General features: G+C 41.4%; 1 protein-coding gene across 1 annotated transcript in view; it reads right to left on the bottom strand.

Moving 5' to 3' along the window:
* The window catches only part of LOC144751972 (nicotinamide N-methyltransferase-like), a 32796-nt gene extending 28983 nt beyond the window's left edge, over positions 1-3813 (bottom strand). Inside the window, exon 1 of the mRNA XM_078639932.1 lies at positions 3666-3813. Within this exon, the coding sequence (XP_078496058.1) occupies positions 3666-3813 (148 nt within the window). The remainder of the gene's footprint in view (positions 1-3665) is intronic.
* Between the last annotated feature and the right edge of the window lie 8350 nt (positions 3814-12163).

Raw genomic sequence — 12163 nt, 5'->3', positions numbered from 1 at the left:
GGAGGAGCACTTCAAACCCACTTCTAAGGATCCCATCTTCACAGGGCAGACTGACAGATGGCAGAGTCCAGGTGATGCTGCAGGGTGATTGGAAGTCGTTGATGTCCCTAAGACTACAGAACAGAAAGCAAGCCAGCAAAACCATGGAGTCAATAAGGTTCTGGTTTCAAGTGAGGTATGTCTGGTCCATCTCATCCAGGCAAGAAGGGCAATAGGTAGCAAGATCAGCACAGCAGAAAAAAACAATACTTCCAGAACAGCAGTTCATTAGAATGGCAGTCCTGTAGAAGCACAGCAGTGCATCTTTTTACCAGAGTATCCACTTGTCCACTTGGATTGGACTGTTCCCATGAGGAACAGGGTCAAGACTGATTTTCATATGGCTAGGTCTGAACTTGGGTGGCGAAGTGAGCTAAAGATTGATGATGGATTCAACCCAGATCTGTGACTGGGGTGAGTCTCTTAAAAGTTTCTGCGCTCTGTCCATCATCTTCTTGTGTTTGCATTAAGGTGCAAGCAACCTTTTTGGAGAACTTGGTTGATTGCTCAGTGCCCACAGGTCCCACACATGCCAGGATCTGCAAAGCATCACACACAGTGTTATCCCCAGAGCATAACAAAAACAAAATATCTTTAACCCTGTTTCCACTAGGTGTGAGGTCCACATTTGTACCCACCACCATATTTTATCTGGCAGTGGGAAACAGAAAAGGACTCAGACAGTATGCTCTGTGTAAGGTGCTTCCTGAAACAGCCCCTATTCCGTTGGGCCTTCAGACTTAGCTTTCCATCAATGGAGTGCTCCCTCCACAGAAAGCTGGTGGTCCTCTCAACTCTGAATTGGGTAGGCAGGCCATCAGTTAGTCAAATATATTATAATACATTTAGATTATTTATTTTTCTGAAGTTTACAAGACAAAAAAATCCTCACACAGTAAAAATATGTATTTTTTGACAATGTATTATTACTTATTATAAGTGATGTATAAATATATTTTAAAGTAATTCAATTATCTTTTAGTAAAACTTAATGTCACCTTACTTATCAAATTATAAAATGCTGTTAAAATAATTTAATTAAAAATCATTAAAAAAAATAGATACTTTTTAATCATTAAATAAGATTATATAAAGTGTAGTTAATAATTCACAAAGGGATTTTATTTTAAGTCACAAACTACATTATTTTCTATGGGAGGGTGTTCAGTATCAGTGGTGGGCAACGTATGGCACTGGACTTACTACTGCCCCTTTTGGCACAAATAACTTTTCACTTATAAACGTAGCTCTTCCCCTGGTTTCAAGGGTTATAGAAATGTAAGTCTACATTTTTTAAAAATTTTACAGTCCTATTTTGTTAAGACCTGAAGAAGTAAAATACGTAAACTTGTTGGAGTATATTATGCTTATGGTAGACTTATCTTAGTGAACAGTTCCCCAATATAACACAAAATGTAAATATGTGATTTAAGAAAACTGCTTCCACCTCCAGAAATGTGACAGGCTGACATATCTTTGCATGTAGCCCTTGACCGTGCACTATTTATGCTCTGGGCAAGCTAAAGGGTGTGGGAGTCTACATTTTATGTCTGATTTTATGTTGAGTCTAGTTTTCATCATCAATAGTAAAATATCTGCACCTGTGTATATATACTCAGGTATCTTTTTTTATCACAAAATAGTGAGATATAAAAGAGTCATTAAAAGATCCAGGGAAATATATGTATTCATTTCTATCATGAGATTTTTAATCTCACTTATGATTGCGCAAGGATTTGCATGTAAGCAACTTGCTGGATGAATCCTGTCATAAAATCCTAATAAAGTATTAATGAATGTTTGTAATACTAATTTACATGAAATTCGTACACAATGTAGAAGAAGGGGAAGCTTGCCTACGTGTCTACTAACAAGTACCCTGAATGAGACTAAAAGGGTCGCTAAAAAGTGCAGGAATGTAATTGCGCATGCGCTAACTGCATAATGTCATAACTCTTGGAGGGAAAGCTCTGCTTCTGTGTACTAACACCAACAATGGCAGCTTCAGAACTCACATGCTAAGCATCTGCTCTGCTTGAAACTAAACTGTATTTTATATTAAGTGCTAATGCATTTTAGAAATATTTTTATTAAATGGGATTAGAGTAGAGATAAGTGGTATACAGTGAAAACAATTTTTTTTTAATATAACGTCTTGTATTTTTGACTTCTCTGTTAGTTGGCAACTGGGCCTAAAACGAGAGATGAGGCTAACAATCACACGGAATAAAGGTTGGATGAAACAAATTAATAGGCGTGAACATGAGACAATGCTCTTAAGAAATAGTAATATTCTTAGTATGGTGTGATAATCTTCCCCTTGGCTTGTCCAATTAGAATTCACAATTTACACAAGTTTGAAACATTTGGGGGTGGAACATGCCACCAAAAGGTATAATTGGGATAGTTAGTTAAATGAAGTATCCTGATCGCTGTCAGAACGCTGAAAGATAGAGATGCAGTCCGAATGCTGATTAAACTACTTGAAAGCAGACTTAGAATTTTCCATCATATAAAATGAGGAACGAGTTGTGCGGAAGAATCGAGGAGGCGAGGGAAATAGGAAGGAGTTTTGCGGAAGAAAATCGAGGAGGGAAAATAGCATCAGAGAGGAGTTTGACACTGCTGTTAAATCCAGAAGAGGTGAGCTGTCCTGAAACTGATACCTCTTATTTTTCGAGTGGCCCAAACTCTTGGCCAGAGGGATCTGATCTTACATCATCCTAGGTAACTAAAATCGTTGTATTTTGTCAATGTGCCATGTCTTTCTATCCTTGTTTTCCTGAGGTACCCGTCATTAGAATGTATGGTCTATTTAAGGTACCTGAATCTTACCTCTTCAGAATGATGGAGTTAACACTGAAATTTGTATTTGATTCACTAAAATATTTCAGGTAAAACTTTAAAATTGAAACTGAGCCTTTGGTCATTTAATATATAGATCAGGTAAATATTACTGTGCTTAATTACCTATAACTAATCAACTAAACTAGATCCATATGTAAGGAAGGGCTTAGTAATTAAATAGGTTCAATTTGTTAGACAGATTGGACTTATAGAAAACCCTAAATTGATCTCCAGCGAAGTTTCATCAACCGGATATAGTAAGTGAGAGTGGTTTTATGGGCCCGAATGTGTGTAATTTGGTGGTACTTGTCCACAGGTTGGTGTCCCGCTGGATAACTTATATTTAGGAGGACCACATCTGTAATACAATTGGTCCCTTCTCAGTCTCTACTGCATTCTATACATAGAGCTGCAGAAACAGCCCCCTGGGTTTATTGCTTTCAATACGCAATGTACAAGACGTTATGGACAGATTGTAAATATTAATTTACTTTACAATGTACTTTTCATCATCAATGTGCCTTTGCCCAAGATTTTAAACTTGATCCTTCCGTTAATTGCCTATTCCTGCTTTTGATTTCACGAGCAACATGAACTCAAAATACATGTATTACACAATCTTGTCTTTAAATAACCAGAACCAATGAAACACATAATGCACAGAAAGCAAAGAAGCAAAGGAGCTCTCAAAACATTTTTCAGAATTCAATGCATAAACATAGAGCACATAATTTTATCCACACCTTCAGGTTGGATAACAGGAGATATGAAAAACAGACCTGAGGCGAAGATTGTGTTGAAAGAAGGTAACATCCGTGTAATCGCATCATCAAGGAAGGCAGAATCCTTTGCCAAGTGTTCAGTAATTGGCTCAGTTGCATCGAAGTGTCGATCATGGAGCTCTTTCAGCTCAGAAAATGATGCCATGTTCAATGACGAAAAGTTTCAAACTTGACTTCTTCTGTGTGTGCACCTATTCTTTTATAAAATAATCTAAATTGCAAATTACTGATGAACAGAAGACAGTTTTATTTGTGTGTGTTCCAAACCTCATTCTGAATTCTATTCTTGTTTGATATTAGCTGAGTGAAGCTTGTAAATATTTAGCATCCTGTTTGCAAAGCATAATGTCATAAAGTGTTCCACATGTCCTATCACTGTAATTGCAAAACAAAAAGCAATGCAATTTCTGCCATTACAGTGAATAGGATTTTTGTAAAAGTGCTTTAAAACAGGCACTTGCTATTCATTCTTTTAACCGGCTTGGTTTTGGGCTTTTTGTTTTTATTCTTTTTTACTGCTCAATTAAATTATTAGTATCACAAAAATACATATATAAAGTCAGTGGGACGAGCATCCAACGGACATTGTAGCAGAAACAGGACTGTTAGACATGGATACTGCGTTCCTGCCTCCACTATTATGATCTGGCCACCTTCACGGTGGTTATTTTCATAAGTTCAAAGTGTATTCTTCTATGGAGGCCTGTAGCACAGGCTACAGCACAGGCCTTAATAGAAACAATACACATTTAAAACATCCATGCACCATGTGGCAGACACCATGTGATGCCTGCCACATGGTGCAAGGATGTATGGTGCCCCCCAGATCCTATAACACAGAGCCAGGGGTTAAGGGGACCCTGCCAGGAGCCCCAACAGTCACTTTCCACCTGCCTTTGAATGTCTGGCTCCATTGTCATTCTGGGATTACCATTCTGCCCTCCACCCAGACGTGCTCTGTGAGCCCTCCAGAAGCAGAGAGGAATTCTCGCAGGTTTCCCTCAAACCACCAGTATGATACCTATGATGTCGGGTGGAAAGCCTCCGACAAGCTGTTGGATGGCTTTCCACCCACCCCTTAAAGTGTAACCATGCACGAGTTATCAGATTCACTCAAATAACCACATTGTGAATACAAAAATATGGGGTTACTAATTGGGAGGGGGTACTCATACCAATACAAAAAACCCTCTTTGGTTATATCAAAACAAAGTTCGGAGAGAATCTCCAATAAACCCCTGGTAGCTACAGTACAAGCAGCCAGCAGGCTTATATGAAATGCGTGCTATGTTGAAGCAGCACAAACTTTTTTAAAGTAAAAAACAAAATGAAGAAAACATCCCAGTCCAACTATTTACCTTTTTAAAAGGTCCATTAGGCCTTTCAAAGTCTTATGTAACTTCATCAAGATGCGCTGGATCAGTTGATTTTGTAAGCAACTGCTCCCAGTAGAAGCAACCTGGATTTTGCCGTCACTGGAGAGTGCTTCACCTGGCAGAAATATTTATTGCCTTTAACATGTTCATGGTTTTACCTTTGACTCAGCTAATTTTTTTTGAAGTGTAAGAAAGTAGGATCCGCTTCTATGGTTCCCCCCAGTTTTTGACTGGTGCGAGTAAGCAGTTTCTGACTAGTCTGTCTGGGATCCTGCTAATTAGGACCCCAATCTCTCTGATTTCTCCCCTAAATTGGTATGGTAAGTACTTAGGTACATCCCAGATTAGATACTTGGGTGCCCTCATAGGTCCCTAATATATGATAATAAGGTACCCAGGGCATAGGTAGCCCAGAGGTCCACCAAAGGCTAAAGCATGTATTATGCCACCCATTAGAATCCATTCAATCTAGCTCTATAGGCCTGGCAGTACAGCCTGTGTAAGTTAGTGTGAGCACAACTTGCAAAAGGTAGGGTTCCCTATATCTAAGGTCATTGCACTTAAAACCTATAAGTCACCCCTACAGCAGGTCTTATCATTCCTGAAGGCAGGGTGATTAGTTCTAAGTGTGAGGGTGCCGCTGCATGAGCAGGATACCCGATCAGCTTTCAGAATCAATTCTCCTGGGTTGTTAGTGAGACAACCATATAACTTATTAAGGAGCACTGCGTCATTACGCGATGACCATCTCCAAACTGGCTGTAATGAACCCTGTCATGTTTGGTGTCAGACATGTTAGAATCATACACCCTACACCAAAAACAGTGTGGGGGTATGATTCCAAGCACTGTAAAGACACTTGTGAGCAAACATTACAAAAACAAAACAAACATATATACATACTTTTCACACTTTGGAAGAACATACTTTTGTTTTGGCAACACTGTGCCTCATAGACTGCCTGGGTGTTTGGGGCTTGCAGTAACCCTCGAAGAATGGAAGAAAAAAAGTATTTAAGCCAAGGGAAGGGTCATGGGTAAAAAACAAAATACTGGTTAGTTATTCCCCATAGAGTGCCCTGGAGCAAAAACCAAGCATTTATCAGGGGTCCAGGGTTCGTGAACAGAAGTATGTTCTTACAAATTGTGAACAGTATGTTTATATGTTTGTTTTGTTTTGTAATGTTTACTCACAAGTGTTTCTTTCTTTTTACCAATGTTTTTAATGATTAACCATGCTTTCCCACACTAGAGTAGTCCGATGTGTTCCAAGGTGTCACACTAGATACAAATTGTACATTTTTCTACCAACGGCACAGACAAAAGGAATGCATTGATTTAAGGGCTGATCATGGTTTGGACCTGCAGGCAATATGTACTAATCTCTTTGTCACTTTATCTCCTTGAACAGATACTACGAGTCTGATTTCAACCATATGTATTTATTTTGGAGCTCACACATTACGTGTGCATCCGTCCTTTATTATATTATTTCTTTAGTATAGGATTGTTTTTCTCAAAGAGTGGTACACATGGGGATGTCCCCATGTGGTCCTAAAGAAGAGGTTTAGGGTACACCTTGAAACATGTTGACCAAATACTAGGGACAATATACACATAACAGTTACACTTCCTTTAGCCATACCAACTAGTGTGGTAATTTAGCAATAATTAGATTAAGTATTAGCAGAAGACATCTCGTGTTTAGAGATTATCTTGTCCGTTTACAGAATCCATTTTGTATTTCTGTCGGCCATCTTGGCTGCCTTTTGTTGGGTCCTACTTTCCTGTCAACTGCTCTTGAAATCTGTCTGGAGACAAGATATCTTTATCTCCCACTACTTTGCGTATGCTCTGTTTAGTCTGCAACTGTTGCTACCTCGTAACTGTCAAGATGTGTCTACCAGAATAGGCTAACAGATAGCCCTTCCCACTTGTTGCTAGCACACTCTCTGAATGACCTAAAAGGTACTGTAACCAACACTCTGTGCCTTGTACCGCCTTTCTATGAGCCCCTGTGTGGGTATAAAAGGACCAAGTTCCTTCCAGTCAGTGTGCTACCTCATACTTTACCGAAGGGTGCTATGTGAATGTAGTTCCACCTCTAAAGGTTTAATAAACTCTGTCTTTTCTATTCCAGTTTCTGTGCCAAATTCTTACTATTGGTCTAAAGGACTTTATGCTGAGAAGGGTGAATCCCTTGCACTAGTAGGCCTGGCTGATGTTTACTACTATACTAGGATCAGGAATAAATTAATTGCTCACTGGCTAAGTATTTTAAGCATCACATGACCACTCTCCCATACACTGCACTACACATTTCTTCACAAAAAGTGCTCCTACGTAGTTCCGCAAGTTGCAGCACACCCCTGACAGAGGCTGTCTGGGATGGCCCCAATAATGAAGCATGTTACCTAGGGACAACACTTGGTGATTGAGGGGACTGAAGAAGATAATTTTTTCTTCTTATATTTGGGGTGCTGTTTTGCACATTCAGCGGCAGCACTTCCCTTTGGTTAGGTTCTCTGATCTGTCATTTACAGATTTGTTAATAACTATACACAGTCTGGCTGATGAACCTAATGTCTACCTCCATCTCCTCCCTTTTTGTTTATAACACTTACAAAAGTGTACTTCATATACTGAGCCAGCCTCTCACTGGAAGCAGCAATCATCTGGCAAGGCAAGGCCCAGCAGGGCTCCACAATGCTGCACACCTTTGGCATGATGTTACACTGAATCCGTTTTGATAGGAGCAAAAAGCTCTGAGCAGGATAAACCCGGATTTGTTGCCAACCTTACTCACTTTCTGTGCAATTTCCATGGGCATAATTCAGCAACTCCTCTGAAACTTCAGAGATGAAAACAATGACTAAGGGCACTGAAGTGTTACGCAAATGTGACAGATGTCCCAGTCACCTTATTAAAAGCACCTCAGGATACAATTACCTTATCTAAGGTGAACAGGATATTTTTTCATATTTGTGATAGAGTATCGCATTGAACAAACTTCAAATTAGTCCCTAGTCTACAACTTTTTCAAATAACTGGGATGTTTTTCCTGGTCAGTCCTGCAGCCTGCATTAGGGCTACTCTAAGCTTTCTTACTTAGCAAATCACTTTCATCTCCATCATAGTAAGGCTATCCAGAGTGGGCAGATTCACCCCCATGATCCCACTCAAAAAACAAGGTACTAAAATGTGATTAAAGAATGAAAAAAATAACTTGATCAACAATTAATCAAAAGTTCCTTGCCTATTAAATATCCAAAAATCAAATGTTTATGGGCCAGATGTAGGTCGGTCGGTAACGGCCAAAAATCGGTATTTTCGGCCGTTACCGACCGGTATTACAGATTTGTAGGAGCACAATTTTACAGAATCGGTAAATCAGATGTAGGTGGGACTCTTCAGAGTCCCAAAGGCCCTACAAATTCGGTATTTTAACACCCAATCCAATTGGGTGTTAAAATACCGAATTCAGGTGTGCATGCACATGTGTGCATGCACACCTATCCCATGTGACAGACAGACATGTCCTTAGGGCATGTCTGTGTGCCACATGGCACACATGTCAATTTTTGGGGTGCCAGAGGGTGTCAAAGTGACACCCCCTGCACCCTTGCTAAAATCGGTATTTACCGATTCTGTAATTACAGAATCAGTATTTCCCATTGATTCCTGTGAGCTTCACAGCCCATAGAAATCAATAGGAAATACCGATTCTGTAATTACAGATTCGGAAAATACCGAATATTACCGATTCGGTAATTCCACATCTGGAATTACCTACATCTCCCCCCTCTATTTTACCACTTCTTAAATACCGAATCGGTAAAATTCGGTATTTAAGAAGTGGTAAAATAGATTTACCTACATCTAGCCCTAAATGACTAATATTGAAAACTGCATGGCAACTGCTGGACACTCTCTTGTCCCAGCCTTTGAACAATAATGCCTGACATGGGTTTATTCATTTGAGGTGACAACACCCCAACCAACTCATAAACTACCTCTGGTCGATCAAAATACAATACAGAGTGAATTACTTTTCAATTCCTGGTAGCTATGCCACAAACGGCAAGCAATCCTCAGCAAAGAGTGTGTTAAGTTCAAGCAGTATCAACAATTTTAAAGTAAAGCACAAAACATACTAACATTTCCAAACAATTAAGCAAAATAGAAAAAAGATTTGTGATAAAAAATGTACCAAGATGATCAAACTACATTATACACTTGTGAGTCATTTTACTACAGTTCAGTACTCACAAGCTGTACTTTTGTAGTAAGCTCAGTACTGGGGTGGGTGATAAATGTAACGCAGAGTTCTACCCAAATTTTACCAACCACCGTATGTTGGAGTTTTCCTTGTGCATGGCTCCCCAACTTACTATTTGTGAGTAATAACTGGCATACTCTAGCATGATTTTCATGGGCGGTTGCAACCATTCAAGGCGAGAAAACTGCCACTCGAGTAGAAAATCTACTTGGGTGGCAATAAAGAAGCAGCGCCCTCTGGCACGCTGTGTGGTGCTGCTTGTGCTGGTTTTGCATCCAAGACTGCTGTTTTTTTCTGCACTTCTCTTCCCTCTTACTGTACTTATCTACCCTCTATCTGAAATTCTGTCTTTGTTTATGTGCTTCTCTTGCCTCTTTTAACATTTCCTTTGCAACTTCCTGGTTGCTCCATCTAGGGCGGCCATCTTGGGGAGGTTGACGTGCTAGTCTCCCCCCTCGCCCTCACTACATTAGGGCGGGAGTGAATAGGACTGCTGCAAGCGTTTTTACTGCTTTTTAAAACTTTCTAAAACTTTTATATTGAATGTGATAAATTGTGTTTTATTTACACTTGTTGGGATCCTACCTGCATTTTGCTCCCCCACTCCCCGGTCCACCGCAGCTTCTTGTGCTGATTGTTGTGGAGGGAGGTCAAGCGACACCACTTCCTGGTTGCTCCATCTAGGGCGGCCATCTTGGGGAGGTTGACGTGCTAGTCTCCCCCCTCGCCCTCACTACATTAGGGCGGGAGTCACTCGCGCGCGATTATTGACTAACTAACGAAGATCGCTGCGCTAGCGCTTGGCAGTGAATAGGACTGCTGCAAGCGTTTTTACTGCTTTTTAAAACTAATCTATATGGTCCCTCTTCCTTTCGCGCAGCGGTGACGCGCAGCGGTAGCGCCGTAGACGCGCCGAAGAGGCGCCAAAGAGAAGCCAGTCTGCGCCAGTCCGCGTTCAGACGCTTCTCGCCGGCCCCGGCTCTGGACCCGATTACTACAATGGTAGGGAACTCCTCGCTGTTACATGCCCTACGACCCTCCACCAGTCTGTCCTGTTGTCATTCTTTCTCCCCAACTAACTTAGAATATTATTGCAAATACTGCAAGTGGAGTACTTCTCGTCCATATAGCTCCCATCCCCCCCTGGACATAAATGGAGACTGTATCTCCTCAATTGTCGGTCGTTATCGAAACATTTTACTGAGCTGTACCTGCTGATTGAAGAGCTCAATCCTGATGCTCTTTTTCTCACAGAGACTTGGCTCCAGATGGACAATGACCCGACTTCAACGTGGGCCATACCTCAAGGCTATACCCTTAAACGCCTTGACCGTCAGTCTGGGAGAGGTGGTGGTTTGGCCATTATATATAGAGATAGTTTTAGGTGTCGTGTTACTCCAACCTCCTCGCTGACCTGCGAGAGTCTACACTTCGCGTTGGAGTTCTCCCCCACTATTACCTTCTCCGGTATTCTGCTTTACGGTCCACCAGGCACCCTTAATAACTTCATCACTCAGATCACTGACCTCACTGCAAATGTTGTGCTGACCTCGTCTAATTTTACTCTGCTTGGGGATTTCAACCTCCATCTTGACGACCCCCATGATACGTCAGCCAATAACTTGCGTGCTAACTTGCAAGCGATTGACCTTTGCCAAAGAGGCCATCAGGCAACTCATAATAGGGGACATCTTCTTGATCACATTTATAGCAACATTGATCTTATTGTTGAGACCCCTGTTCCATTACCCTGGACGGACCATTTTTTAATACCTTTCACCTGGCTTTCCAAACCTCCCTCCCCCTCTCATGACTCTGCCAAGCGCCTGGGAAGGAAATGGTCCTCACTCCCCCTTACTAATTGGACAGCTGCTCTTGCCCAAGATCCACCGAGGAAGGCTACGAATCCTGCCTCTGCCACTAATAAATTTGACAAGTGGATCTCTAGCACCCTTGACCAGGTTTTTCCTAAATGTTCTTGTAATTCTATAAGAAGAACTAAAGTTGCACCCTTGTATACTCCTGCTCTTAGGTCTATAAAACTTGAGTGCCGCAAACTTGAGAGAGCTTGGAGGAAGGACCACTCTCAGTCTCGGAAAGATGATTATAGGGCTGCAATAAAGCTTTATAAATCAGAGATCAAGAGGGCACAAGCTCTCTTTTACGAAGGGAAAATTAATGCAGCAGCCAACGAGCCAAGGGAAATTTTTAAGATAGCAAAGTCCCTCATTTCACCTCTTGCTCCGCTGAAGATTCACAAGACCGCTGCAATGAGCTGGCCGTCTTCTTTTCAAATAAAATTCAGACCATATACTCCTCCTTTAGCAATCCCACGGACGATGCAGGATCTGCTATTTACAATATATCTGACTCTCCGGCCCCCTGTAGGCTGGACACAATTCCACTCCTCGATGCCGGTGGTCTAGACAGACTAATTTCTAAGGTCACCTCCGGGTCCCCCAACGACCCAGCACCCCCTCAGATCCTTGTTAAGGTCCTGGACGTTATTCGCCCGGTTATTTTAGAAGCTCTAAACACTTCCATTGTTTCCAAATCTGTTCCACCTTCCTGGAAGTGTGCTATGGTGAGGGCATTGCTGAAAAAGCCCACCCTGGACCAGAGTAACTTGGCCAATTATCGCCCCATCTCGTTACTCCCGTGGCTGAGTAAACTGCTGGAGAGGCACGTTAACAACATCCTAACAGACTATTTGGAACCCAATGGTCTGCTGCGTGCCTCCCAGACAGGATTCCGTCCGCAACAAGGAACCGAAACCGCTCTTTTAGCGGTAACGGAAGAAGCAAGAGCCGTACTGGATCAAGGAGGAAAGGTGGCCATCAA

Source organism: Lissotriton helveticus, chromosome 4_2, assembly GCF_964261635.1.
Source record: "Lissotriton helveticus chromosome 4_2, aLisHel1.1, whole genome shotgun sequence".
Classification (NCBI taxonomy): Eukaryota; Metazoa; Chordata; class Amphibia; order Caudata; family Salamandridae; genus Lissotriton; species Lissotriton helveticus.
This window is presented reverse-complemented; position numbering and strand designations above follow the sequence as displayed.